The sequence below is a fragment of the Chaetura pelagica genome, unplaced genomic scaffold (assembly GCF_000747805.2).
Source record: "Chaetura pelagica isolate M959 unplaced genomic scaffold, ChaPel_1.0 scaffold637, whole genome shotgun sequence".
In the NCBI taxonomy this organism is placed as follows: domain Eukaryota; kingdom Metazoa; phylum Chordata; class Aves; order Apodiformes; family Apodidae; genus Chaetura; species Chaetura pelagica.
Window position 1 is genome coordinate 458,557 of NW_009953950.1, and position 13,773 is coordinate 472,329.

At 40.6% G+C, this 13,773-nt stretch overlaps 1 protein-coding gene across 1 annotated transcript in view; it reads left to right on the forward strand.

The window, feature by feature from the left end:
• Positions 1-610: 610 nt before the first annotated feature.
• The window catches only part of N6AMT1 (N-6 adenine-specific DNA methyltransferase 1 (putative)), a 140,915-nt gene continuing 127,752 nt past the window's right edge, over positions 611-13,773 (forward strand). The window contains exons 1-5 of the mRNA XM_010001823.1: positions 611-734; positions 1,018-1,075; positions 2,099-2,226; positions 5,940-5,971; positions 8,856-9,182. Of these exons, the coding sequence (XP_010000125.1) occupies positions 611-734; positions 1,018-1,075; positions 2,099-2,226; positions 5,940-5,971; positions 8,856-9,182 (669 nt within the window). The remainder of the gene's footprint in view (positions 735-1,017; positions 1,076-2,098; positions 2,227-5,939; positions 5,972-8,855; positions 9,183-13,773) is intronic.

Here is a 13,773-nt window from a genome sequence, read left to right on the forward strand (position 1 = left end):
AAAGGCAATAGAATGCATTCCGTTTTCCTTTCCCATTAAAGCAACTGGAAGGACATGCAGTTCTGCTGCTCTCTGGCCCCATAGTGCTCCAGAACACAAGCTCACAATTGTTTAAATGCTTTGTGAAGTATACAGGTATTCACTGAATTTTAATACTTTGAGATTTTTATTTCCATGTATCTTATTAGATGCTAATTTTGTTTCTGTTTCAAGCATATATCCACTATTTAAAAATACAAAGCTCTGACACATCTGTGTACTTCTGGATTCACTGGCAGTTCTGAGAAAATACATATAAAATTGTTTTCAGTTGGACCAAAACAAAAACTTTCAAAATGTCTAAGAAAAGGCTTTAAAAAATACTTTTGGATTAGACAAAAGGTTTCATTTTCATCCTGACAATTTTTAAATTGACTTTTTAAAAAATCAAATTAAAAGTTATTTTTAATAAGCAAGAGGGTTAAAAAAAAAATTACAAAATCCTAAAATAAAATATTCTCTTTCTTAAAATAAACACCTTATTGACCAGCCCTGCATGGTGTTTTTGCAGCAGCCCACCCAGCCCTTTGCCACTCTAGTGCCATAAATACGAAATCCTCATGTCAGGAGCATGACCAGCTGCAGTGCCAGTTGTGCAGCAGAAGAGCAGAAGTCCATTGTCAACAGCGATGTCAGAGAAGAACTAGAAGAGAAAGCCATCCAAAAATCAGACTCATTTCATGTCCCATCTGTAGGTAGGGAATGTACCTGGGGCTTTTCAGAGTACAGCTTCTCCAGCTGGAGGGACAGCCATACAGTTTGCTGCATCTTCCTACTGGATAGAGCAACACACATCAGCAACACTGGCCTGGTGACCTAGCAGGGACACTTCACTACTGGAGGACAGTAATAGAAGATTGTAATGCTGACACCTTCAAATACTTGATTACTTTAAGCTAACACTCACAAGCCACCTACAAACAGGCATCACCAAGATTAAACACTACTGCATAACCCTTGTTGCTTTTTGTCATGCAGCCTTGCTTGGACAGCTCTTTCAGCTTTTAGCTGAGCGCTTCACTCCTGTGTGGTACAGGTATGTGCATTCAGATAATTACCTGTGAAAGAAAACAGAAGACCAGCAGCACAAAGGAAGAAGCTTCTCTGTGTTTCCTGTGTGAGAAATCACCCATTCAGGGCATAGCTCCCTACTTCTAAACTCACTGGCAGTAAAATGAAAAATTGCTAATGAGTCAAGCATGTGTGCCTGTGTTGCAATGTCCCAGACCTCTATGTACTCAATTTCTGTGTAGAACAGTCATGTCTCTGATGTGGAGCATGTCTCCACTACTTGTGACTACAAGGGGTACCTAATGCTCTCCAGGAAATGCAGACACTGCAGAAGGAGGAGCTGCTGGAGAGCACTTACATGCTCAAGAAGGCTCTGATCTTCCACGTTTTGCCTGACAGCCAGCATCTGGTTACTTGGTCTTGCACAACCTCTACATTTATTTGCCAGAGTCCATATACATTCTTATACCTACCCCTCCTCCCCAGATATACACAGGAACACACAGGAGTTTTGCTTCTGAGATATGCTGAGGGTATATCATGCCCAGAGGAAGTAAAAAAATAAATGGGAAAATGGGCTTTAGGCCTTTCTTAGCAGATTCACCCTCTGGGGACAATGAAAACCAATCTGCAGAAGGACCTGCTTTTGTCATCCTGAAGCCAGGAAGTGGCCTAGTAACAGCAAACTCTCTACCTGCCTACTCAGAGGAGTTCCCAGTAGCCTGCAAATCAATGAATTAATTCAAGTCTGAGCAAAAAACACAGCTCCTGAGGGCCAGCTGGTAAGGTCTACCTTTAGAGTAGAAATCCCTGAACCCCTTCATTTTGTACTCTCACTATCTGCTGATGCTGACTTGGACCACATACAGAAATCCTACCGAATACTGCTTGTATATTTATAAACATGAGAACCCCCCCTCAGCCTCCTTTTCTCTAAGCAAAACAGTTGCAGCTCTCTTAGCCTTTCCTCATAGGGCAGATGCTCCAGACCTTAATCATGTTAGTGACCCTCTTTCCAGTAGCTCCTTGTCCTTCTTGTACTGGGAAGCCCGGAACTGTACACAGCACTCCAGATGAAGCCTCACCAGGGCGTAGTAGAGCGGGAGGAAAACCTGCCTCATATTGCTGGTCAAACTCTCCTTAATACACTTCATGATGGCATTGGCCCTCTTGGCTGTGAGTGCACATTTTTAGCTCATTGTCAGCCTGTCGTCCATTATGACTCCCAGGTCTTTTTCCCCAGAACTGCTTTCCAGCAGGTCAGCTCCTAACCTATACTGGTATATGGGATTGTTGTTTCTTAGATGGAGTACTCTATACTTGCCCTTATTGAACTTGGTCAGGTTTCTCCCCAACCAGCTCTCCAACCTGTCCAGGTTATGCTGGATGGCAGCACAGCCTTCTGGCATGTCAGTGACCACTCCCAGTTTTGTATCATCCATGAACTTGCTAATGATGCTCTCTATCCCTTCATCCAGTCACTGATGAATATATTGAACAGGACTGGACCCAGTACTCACCCTTGGGGGACAACCCTACTCAGAAGCCACCAGCTGGTCTCAGTCCCACTGACCACAACTCTCTGGGCTCCGTCCTTCAGCCAGTTCCCAATCCATCTCACTACCCAATCATACAGTTCACACTTCTCAAGTTTGGTTGTGAAGGTGTCATGGGAGATGTTGTGGAAAGCCTTGCTAAGGCCAAGGTAGACAATGTCAACTGCCCTTCCTTCATCTATCCATCTAGTTATGCCATCATGAAAGGCTACCAGATTGGTCAAGCATGATTTCTCCTTGGTGAATCCATGCTGACTGCTCCTTATAACCTTCCTTTTCTCAACATGCTTTGAGATGGCACTAAGAATAAGCTGTTCCATCACCTTTCCAGGGATGGAGTTAAGGCTGACTGGCCTATAGTTACCCACGTCCTTGTTCTTGCATTCTTGAAGAACAGGGTGATTCTTATTTTCCTCCAGTCTTCAAGCCCCTCTCCTGATGGAGAGTGTCCTAGCAATGACTTCTGCCAGCTCACTCAGCATCTGTGGGCGCATTCTGACAGGGCCCATAGATTTCTGAATGTTCAGTTTACCTAATTGATCCCTAACCCAATCCTCTTCAACTGAGACAAAGTCTTCCTTTTGCCAGACTTCCTCTGTGGCCTTGGTGGTGTGGGTGTCCTGAGGGTCAGCAGTAACAGTGAAGACAGAGGCAAAGAAAGCATTCAGAAACTCTTCTTTCTCTGTATCCTCTGTCACTAGGACACCAGCTTCTTTCAGCAACGGGCCCACATTCCCTTTAGACTTCCTTCTTCCTCCAATTTACTTAAATAAACCTTCCTACAGCCAAGGCTTCCCCCTACCTACACATCCTCAACTAGTCCCTTCTTGTTTATCAGTACGAGGTCTAGCAGTGCTTCTCTCCTTATTTGCTCATCCAACTAATATTTAAGAAAATCCATGTACTTCTTTCATCTTGCTTTCTCTGAAGTTTCTCAGCACACCGAGTTTAGTCCATTCTTGTGTTCGTCTTCACTACCTTTTAAGCATAGTTTAATTGCTTCTTTAACAGGGCTATATTACTGTTTTCTTATGTTTCCATGTGTAAAAAGCTATGTGGTTGTCTTGTATCTTTTTTATAACTAGGAATGCTCTTTGTTCAAAAACTTTTAGATTTCTAAGTCAGCACGTTTTAAGCAAATGCTGAATCTGCTAACATCTCATATCTTTACTCAGCAAAACAAATGAGGACTTGCACGCACAGTCAGCAAAATTCTTAAACATTTATGTAAAACTACATTAGACTGCAGGCTAATGACTAATTCCCTAGAAGACTCCACAGCTTCTGCATGTCAAGAGCCCACTTAAAATTCTGAAAATTCATTATGTGGACTTGTTTTTCATGAGCTTCTATCTTTCAGAACACATTAAATTTGTATTTAATGTTGCCATTACTGAGATTACATGACATTAGTTTTTTACTGTACTTTTTAATGGGTTTATGGCATCATTTACCAAAATATTAAAATTATGTAAAGCAGGTTAAGAACTAGTTTGAAATTATGTTGCTGCTTCATGTATTCTGAAAATAAAAAACACTAACATTTTTTAACTAAAGGCTGTAACGTCATTTGGAACTTAAACAGTTTATTCTGTTCAGTGGTTATAAAAACATTATTTGATTTAAGGATTAAGTCTTCAGATGACTGAAAAAATATCCTGCTTTGAATTTTTATGTGCTTACTTTCACAAGCAACAATTTTCTGCTGAAGACAGAGATTATAAGTCACCCCGAAAACACTGGCAAATTCATCCCTAGTTCACCAGATTTTTTTAAAGAAATATTTGTTTTCTTGCAGAAATACATAGTGATTATTAAATATGATTTTTGCACTTGTGTCGTGTTGGTAAGAGTGTTCTTTTTTATACAGTTAACAATCCTCAAATAACACATCAATTTGATCTAAGCAGAACATCCCAACCCAAAAGAATAAATAATTTCATTATCAAATTCAAATTTCTTCTTGAAAGAAGACCATGAACTGACATTAAATAAATGGTATTCAAATTATTTCCTGGTTAGCAGAGAACCCTTGAAATGGAGTATGTTCAAAATCTGCATTAGGCTGTTTATAAGAAAGTGTTCTATTTGGTTTCATGAAAATACAGATCCAAACATACATGATAATCAAGTCCTTAGAGTTTGTAGGAAAACTTAAAGAATTGCCTCAAGGAAAACATTTCTAAAGGTACCTTTTTCAGTTTTTTCCACATTTTATGTACCAGCAACATTGTTATAATAAATTATGGAGGTGATCCAATAATCAGTGAATTTAATCACACACTACTATTATGCGTTCTGACACTGCTACTTACCGTATCATATTCTTAATTAAGTTTTAGATCAAAAACCTCCTGACTTTTCTGCTTAAAGGCCAAGTCATTATTTCATAAAGGTTGGGGCTTTTTGAATAATTATGCTTCGGGCATATTTTTGTCTTCTTCCACTCTTTTTGTATTACTCAGGCAGCACGACTTCCCTCATTATGTCCCAGGAGACTGGAGGGCAAGCATAATTACATCCTGTAACTTCTTTTCCTGTTTCTTGACATCTAAGTCAAGTCATGGCAATGGTGGGAAAAGTTATGCTGTGCTCTAACTGTCTTTAACCCATGTGTCTGCTCGTAATTCCTTCTTTCATCTGGGATGGGTCAGGGATGCAGTAAATGGGGATCAGCTTCCTTGTTCTCTCCACTTTTTCCTGGGCTGTTTCCCAGTGACTGCGAAAGCTTGAGTCATCCTGTGGTCAGAGCCTTCTTCAAAACCAGGCCAGGCAACAGAGGCCTTGCTGAGATTTATGCAAAGTTCCCAAAACTTGCAGCAATGGCCCCAGGAGATCTCCTCTCCCATCTGTGGTGTAGCTCAGGAGGGAGCTGTCAAGCAGACACAGCCCCATGGGGATAAGGACTAGGAGGGCACAATGTGGTCCCCAGTACCCTTCCTCCCCCAGTACAGCTCTCAGTACCTAGCCATTTGGAGCATAATCCAGGGCTTAAAGATCATACAAGGTTTGCAGAACACAAATGTGTAACACAAGCATTGGCACTGGTCTAGGTACACGGGTGAATAAAGGATGTTTCAGTCAAAATTATGGATTTGTGCAGTTGAGGATTATATATTATATCATTATGTTGTAAATCAGAACTTGCAGGTTACATGCTTAGTGAGTTACGGAAGCATCAATGATCAATATGTATGAAGAGGAGACAAGCAAAAGATCACCAGCAAAATTCTGCAGAAATGTTAACATAAGTGAATTGGATATGAACACCTGTACACTAAAATTCACGTGTATAAATATAAAGTAATTTTTTTTCTGTTTTTTCCATACAAGGCTTGCAAAGTCCAAAAGATTTGCTGGAATTGGTAAGCTGCAAGTGGATTTTGATATTTAATGTTATTGCCTCAAATAGTAATCTGATTTTTTTGTTCCAGGTGATCCATTGGACACCTTCCTTAATTCGTAGCTATTCATCATAGAATCACAGAATAGTTTAAGGTTGGAAGGGACCTTAAAGATCATCAGATTCCAACCTCCCTGCCATAGGCAGGGACAACTCCCACTATATAAGATTGCTCAAGCCCCATCCAACCTGCCTGTGAACACTTCCAGGGAGGAGGCATCCACAATTTCCCTGGGAAACCTGTTCCAGTATCTCACCACCCTCACAGTGAAGAATTTTTTCCTAATGTCTAACCTAAATCTACCCTCTTCCACTTTAAAGCCATTCCCCCTCATCCTATCACTACAAGCACTTGTAAAAAGCCCCTCCTCAGCTTTCCTGTAGTCTCTTCAGGTACTGGAAAGCCACTATAAGGTCTCCCCAGGTCTTCAGGGTGAACAATGCCAACTCTCTCAACCTGTCTTCATAAGAGAGGTGCTCCAGCCTTTTCATCATCTTTACTGCCCTTCTCTGATTCTCTCCAACAGGTCCATGTCCTTCCTGTGCTGCATGCTCCAGAACTGGACACAGTACTCCAGGTGGGGTCTCATGAGAGCAGACAAGGGTAAAATCACCTCCCTCAACCTGCTGGCCACACTTCTTTTGATGCAGCCCAGGGTATTTGGATTGTTTATTTTGAAGAAGAAGAGAATGAGGGGAGACCTCATTGCTCTCTACAACTACCTGAGAGGAGGTTGTAGCAAGGTGGGAGGTGGCCTCTTCTCTCAAGTGAATAATGACAGGATGAGAGGAAATGGCCTGAAGCTGCACCAGGGGAGGTTTAGACTGGATATTAGAAAGAATTTCTTTACCGAAAGAGTGGTTGGACAGAGGGACAGGCTGCCCAGGGAGGTGGGGGAGTCACCATCCCTGGAAGTGTTTAAAAGAAATATAAATGTGGTGCTTAGGGACATGATTTAAGCACTGAATGAGTAGATTAGGTTATGGTTGGTGGATTTAGGTTACAGTTGGACTTGATGATGTTCAAGGTCTTTTCCAACCAGGATGGTTCTGTGTGTGATTCTGTGGGTGTGATACAGTTGGCTTTCTGGCCTGCAAGCACACATTGCTGGTTCATGTTGTTGATCTTCTCAGCAATCAACACCCAAAAGTCCTTTTCCTCAAGGCTGTTCTTAATCCATTCTCTTCCTAGACTGTATTTGTACTTGGGATTTCCCCTAATGAGGTGTAGGAACTTCCACATGGCCTTCTTGAACTTCAGGAAGTTGACATGGATCCACCTCTCAAGCCTGTTAATGTGCCTCTGAGACTGCCTTGTGTTAACATCAAATTATGTCACTTCTAAGACTAGCCATGATACCTTATGTGAACTTAATCTGGAAAGGAAAAAAAAAAAAAAAAAAGTGAAAAATAACTTAAGATAACCTCTGTATATATAGCTGTTACCAAGTAAGAGTCACCTTTGCTTACACAGCACCTTTCAAGAGTTTTCAGCAGAAACAAGGTGACAATCATGTCAGGACAAATGTATGGGAGGGATTTTTGCAACAGGATAATGGTGACCTTGGACATTAAAGCTTCTGAGAAGAGTTCTGTGAACCTGGAGGTTAAGAAGACACCTTTAGTTATTTGCAGGGGCGGGAGGAGGGTGCCTCTGTTTATACCTACAGGGGTCCCATCTTCCTTGGTGTTTTACAGTCTACCTTGAGGATCAGAAAGTCATTCACTTCATATGTTTTCCAAATTGTGGAGAACAGAACATGAATGCTTTGTGTAGTTTCTTCTGTTTTAAATTCCTATAACTTTTTTACAATATCAAGGCAATTTTTACATTGGGCCTGTACTCAAGTTGCAACAGAGGAAGTTCAGATTTTATGACTGAAAGGGTTGTCAGACACTGGAACAGCTTGCCCAGGGAAGTGGTGGAATCACCAACCCTGAAAGCATTTAAAAGACGTGTAGATGCGGAGGGAGATGACGTCAGTCGCTCTTCCCTTGTCCACCCATTCTGTGACCTCAAATTTTGCATATTTTTTTTTTTCTTTCATTCTAGATAAGTCATGTTGGATTTCAGAAATTTATTATACTGGGAACAGTGAATAGAAGCAGTTTATTTTGTTGTCACAGTTGTGCAGGTGTTTAGAGAACCACAGTGTTTAAATAAATTCTAATGAAGAGGAATCTGGGGTCAGATGTAGAACTCAGACAGACACAGATGTCCCATCAGTTTGAAAGTACTGTGCTTGTTTCCTTCTCATGTGCATACACAGGGGAACTTCTTGCATGCTGTGAAATTACAGGTACAAACCACAACGCACATCCACTATGTTTAGAATCTTTTCTTTCCAATATTTGCATAAAACGTGGATTAAAAATGCTGCTGTCTTTAGTGTGTGAATATACACATGAATGCACTGCGTATACAAATGTAATGGCCAAATTCTGCCCTCAAAAAACGCATGCCATTTTAAGGGAATATTTGGCCACTCTATTGGTACACAGCCAAGTGAAAAATAATACTGTAATACAAACTAATGTAATTACGCTTCTTAAAGGAAAGTCTTTGTATACAGCAGAGGGAAAAACTAATGAGAAACAGATGTACACAGGAGAGTATTTGGAGTGAAATGGTATGTGTGGTTTCATTTGGGCACGTGTTTCTTTAGCACGTGGAGAGAGAGTATATATAGCTATGCAAAGGAAAATATTAGTTGTTGAAAAATGTGTATGCTATCAGGAAAATAGGCTTTAAAGGGGAAAATGTTCAGATGAAAAATCAAATTCTGTAAGTCTCAGAAGAGCTAAGCACTGTTAAACTACAATTAATTAATTCTTTCATATTCCAGGAGGCTGAAACAAATGAAAAGATCAATTCCTTCGTGAACCCACAAGACAGTGCTTGCTGCAGCCATACAAGCCATGAGCCCCATGGCACTGAACCAGCAGCTGCAGAGCCAGCCTCTGCCCAGGTGACACAGGACCCCACAACCGTGGCCACCACTGCTCCAGGCACCCTGTCTGAGAGCAGGGCAGGTCACGGTCCTACCAGCCCCCAGCAGAAAGCGCCTGCACCTCCAGTGCATGCACGGCTTGCAAAGCCAACTGCAATATTAACATCCGCCAAGTACTCAAGAATCTTGGCTGGAAAAGCAGTTAACAACAACTTCCTCCCTGTAAGGCAGGAAGGAGTTTGCTTTTACCAACAAAACCTGAAACTGTGTTTTCAAATAAGGCAGAGCTCTTGGTTTTTTTTAATGAGATATTACTGGAGTGGAATAGTGAAATAACTTTAACATAGCTATCTGAAGAGAAAAAGAGGAATTTAAATTTCAAGGGGAATTTAAGTTATAGATAAACATTTTTCCAACACTTCTGTAAACACTCAGAACTGAAGAAGAAGCTTTTACGTTCAGGTCACAGGCAGTTTACACTCTTTGGGAGAAATATGTTGTTCTTTTAGCATAATAGCCATCAACTTTACCTGAATCACTTACACATTATGCAACCATTATACAATGTGAAAGACCTACTGGAAGATGGCAGCAATTGCAAGGCTAAGGCTTTGGGTTTGTTTGGGCTTTTTTCTCAGGAACAGTACCATTCTGTTACAGATTGTTTCTGAGAGTTTCTCTTCCTCCAGTGTACACTAACTCAGCCCATGGCTAGTTAGTCAGTCATTCAACACCTTTATGATCTTATTCTATGGTATATTCTGTAGATTCATATCACTAAATGTTAAGCAATAAATATATAAATATGCAACCTGCTCATATGAGTAACACAGAACTCAGCAGTTAAACTTGTTTAAAAGTTGTGCTTTTTCCAAGGACTTCTTTGTCCCTGAATCATGTCAAATTTTAGTAAGAAATCTCTTCATTCAAACCAATGTGTTCTTTGAAGACATTGCCACAAGCAGTGTAGAGCAAGCTCCATATACCTGCTATTGCTGCTCTCATGTTCACAAGAGCACCTCTCATGACCTCCCTGTTCTGTTACCCTGCTCCACTCCTGAGTTGTCACTTACCATGAGAACTTTTAAAACTATATAAGCAATCTAGTGGCTCTGTATTTGCTTTGCAAATTCATCCTTCAGGGCTAATTCACAAACAGGGACCAAGAGATTAGAAGTCAGCTTTACCATAGTCTGCATCTACTCATTCATTCTATAAAATTATTCTGTTCCTCTACTAAAACAGACCTGAAAAACATGTAGGTCAAAACCTAAAAGGAAAGTGATCTCCTTTGTAACAGTAAGAAAAAGGTGAAACTAAGGGTTATTAGGGGGTTTTTTGTGGTCTTCCCTGGAGAGGAATGAAGTCTATGAACTTTGGATGAGGCTCTTGGAGAACAATGAAGTTCAGCTTTTCCTAAAATGTTGTCGTTAAAGCCAACAACAGGCTGGGCTGCTCTGGGAAGTTTCTTCTGAATATCAGTACCAGAGATGACTGTTTCAGGCCTGATCTTTTACTTGCAAAGGTCAATGGGATCATGGTAAAAAGCCTATAAATACTTAATGTTTTAGCGTACTGTTATTAGTGTCACTATCTATATTCCATAGGAGCTTTAATTCAATTATGTTCTACTGTTTGTGAGGTCCTCCTTTCCTTCATACCTTGCTATCCCTGGATACAGAAATGTGGCAAGCAAGTCTACCAGCACTGCCAGATCTCCTGGAGCCCCAGGGCGGGTATAATTTCCATGCAAGGAGAGAGGGGTGGCCTGGCACTGCCCTTCTGACTGTTTTAAAGGCTACAGCCTGTCTGCAAAGTGACAGAAGATTTGAAACCCACATGAAAACCACCAGCCCCATGAAGCCACAATCGCAATCTTAGTTTTCCATTGCCCATGTATATTCCACATCAAGGTCCTCAAAGCAAATGTGGAATGCTTCCCTACCCTCTTTGCTTAGTAGCTGAATCCTATTTTGGAGCAGTTAAAGTAGAAGAAATTTCCTTTGCACAAGCTTGAACAAAAGCATCAGGAACAGATAGATATTTTAATAGGATTGAAGCCAAAATTATCTGCAGTTTTATGCTGCATGGTGCAGAATAGGGTAGAGATAGTGAAAAAGCATTTCTACAAAAGGGAAAAAAAGGGAAAAGGAAGAAAAAATCTTTTTTTTCTTCTTTTTTTTTCTTTTTTTTTTTAATGAAACAAGAGGAGTGCAAAATGCTGAGGGAAAAAAATACTTCTGGAAACTATTTTCAGCAGACTGGGGCAGTGTCTCACTCTATTGAACCACTAAAACATCTTGGTCAATTTTCCCACTATTATATGAATAAATAAAAAAAAACCCTGAAAGTCCTTCATTGTTTTAAAAGCTTTAAAATGAAGTTCTTGGAAAACAAAGATGTAAAGGAGGCCCATTGTCTAAAGTGATTAAACAGATCAATCCAGAGTATATGATTCCTCTCTCATTCTTTGCCTAACTGTTCTTGTAAAGCATGTTTTATCTTAACTTGCATATTGACTGCATGCTTTTGCCAGTCTAAACTTTTTCTTCTCTGTCTTTCATCTAGTGGCAATTCAGAATATAAACATTTCTGGTGCTGCAAATGCTGCACAAAATTCTCAGGAATTCAGCTGAGGAAGCTGAAAATGTTTGCAACATGTCCTGCAATTGGGAACCACTGACCAGAAGTGGGCAAAGGAATATGATGCTTTCCAATTGTCTCCTCCAAAAAAGTGGATTTAATGCATGCATTTAACTTCTTTGTTAAGCTGCTGAATGGTCTCAGAGTCTTTTGCTATTTTATTCTTTTTCTTTAGCTGCAAAGTTCCTCAGAGTGTATATACAGAAAGAGGTATTAGCATTTGTAATGACCAATATTCATATTTTAAAGTCATGTTGGTTATTCCATTCAGAAAACTGTCTACTAACTGCTGTGCATGTTACTGTCTCCTCCCAGAGATGTCTGTTTATGCCTTCAGTATGTTGGCAAATGTGAAAACCTCAGCTGGTAGAAGACTTCATTTTTCACAGGAAGGCACAGGAACAGCTGTGGTTGTGGTCTTTGCTACCTAGTGACCTAATTTTCCTGCTCAAATAAGAGAGAAAGTGGGAGGGGTGCATCTCAGAATGTACCATTTTTAGTAGCTTACAGAATACGGTTTGAATGGCACACTTGATTTACAATTAAAATAATGGGTACGTGTTCAGTTCCTTGGATGGACACACCAAAATGAATGTGATGTGTAGTACTGATTGTGTTGGATTTCCTTCCGACTCCTTTCATTAAGATGTTCTATTCCCGTAAAACAAAAACATTTATATTTTCACATGTACGTCAATGGCAAGGGATCAGTTTTCAAAACCTGCCCCATTTCCTCAATGACTCAGCTTCTCAGCATCACTCTGTTTGCATAGAGTAGCTAATCCCTGGAGCACATATACCCTCTACATGTAGCCCCTACCAAATTTTTATCATTAAGGGTAATGCAAAATGACTTGCTTCCTTCTTTATATTGTCCCATGTGTGTCCTACATCTTCTTTTAAAGTATAGCTTATGGTACATGATAGCCGGAACAAAACAGCAGTAAAAAAAAGGTATTTGGAATTAGCTTTGAAAACAATACTACTGATATTCAGACAACAGTAAACACACACTTGCCAATACTCAGTTTACAGAGGGAGGAAAAGTAAGATGAGTACCTTATTTGTGTGATGCGATCCTGATGTACCTCTTCACTTTATGATGTAAAAAGACACTTGCTTTCTGTCTGGTATGTTCTTTGATCTGTGTTTTACCTCATCTCTCCATATGACAGTAATGTACTTTCTTCAATACCAGCTACAAAACTATACATGAACTGACTTCCCCAATTAAACAGGATTTATTAAACACATTAAAATATTAGATCTATGTCCCTGTTTGATAACAACGCTCTCGATCCCCTCCCCCTCCCACCCAAGTAGAGAAAGAGAGGGCAAAAAAGAGAGAGACTTTGCTGGATTGAAAACTAAACTAGACAACTTTAATTAAACACTAATTATATAAGATAATATATACAATTATATACAAATGTGGTCAGGAAATGTACAAAGCCCTTATTGCCTTCCCCCACCCCCAGCAACTCCCACAGCATCTTCTGCAGTGCAAATAGTCCCGAAAAGTTCCAGACTGCTGCCAAAGAGAGAGCAGAGTGACGAGGGTCAGGAGAGCTCAAGCCTGGGGGATGATGGTGATGGATGGATGGAGTCCTCCCTGGGCGCCAGCAATGGAGGAAGAGAAGGGCAGAAGAAACAGGAAGGAAGTTGTCTTCTGTGATCTCTGACCTTCCTCTGAGCTTATGTAGATATGTGGAATGGAATATCTCTGGCCAATTTTGCTGTCTGCCTAACTCAGCCTCCTACAGGGGGGTCATAGATCTCCCTGTAGTGTCTGAGCCAGCAGAGTGAAGGTGCGACCTTGAAGACCCAGCAGTTAGAAAAACATTCCTCTCTTATCAGCCTTAATTGGAACACTTTGCTACTAGTTCAAAGAAAGCTTACTGAAGGAAAAAAAAAAAAAAAATCAGTAAAAGGAAAACTGGCTTCATCCTCTCTCAAACCAGGACAATCTAGTTGGCTAAGATGTATCCCCTTTCATCTGAATGTCTCTTCTGCGGTTCATGTAGGAACTCCAAGGTTAGATATAGAGGGTCCGCACCTCTTGGGTAGCATAGAGACTGTACAGATGCACACAAGTAACAGCGAACAGGCTGCCCAGGGAGGTGGTTGAGTCACCATCCCTGGCTGTGTTTAAAAGTCATCCAGATGTGGA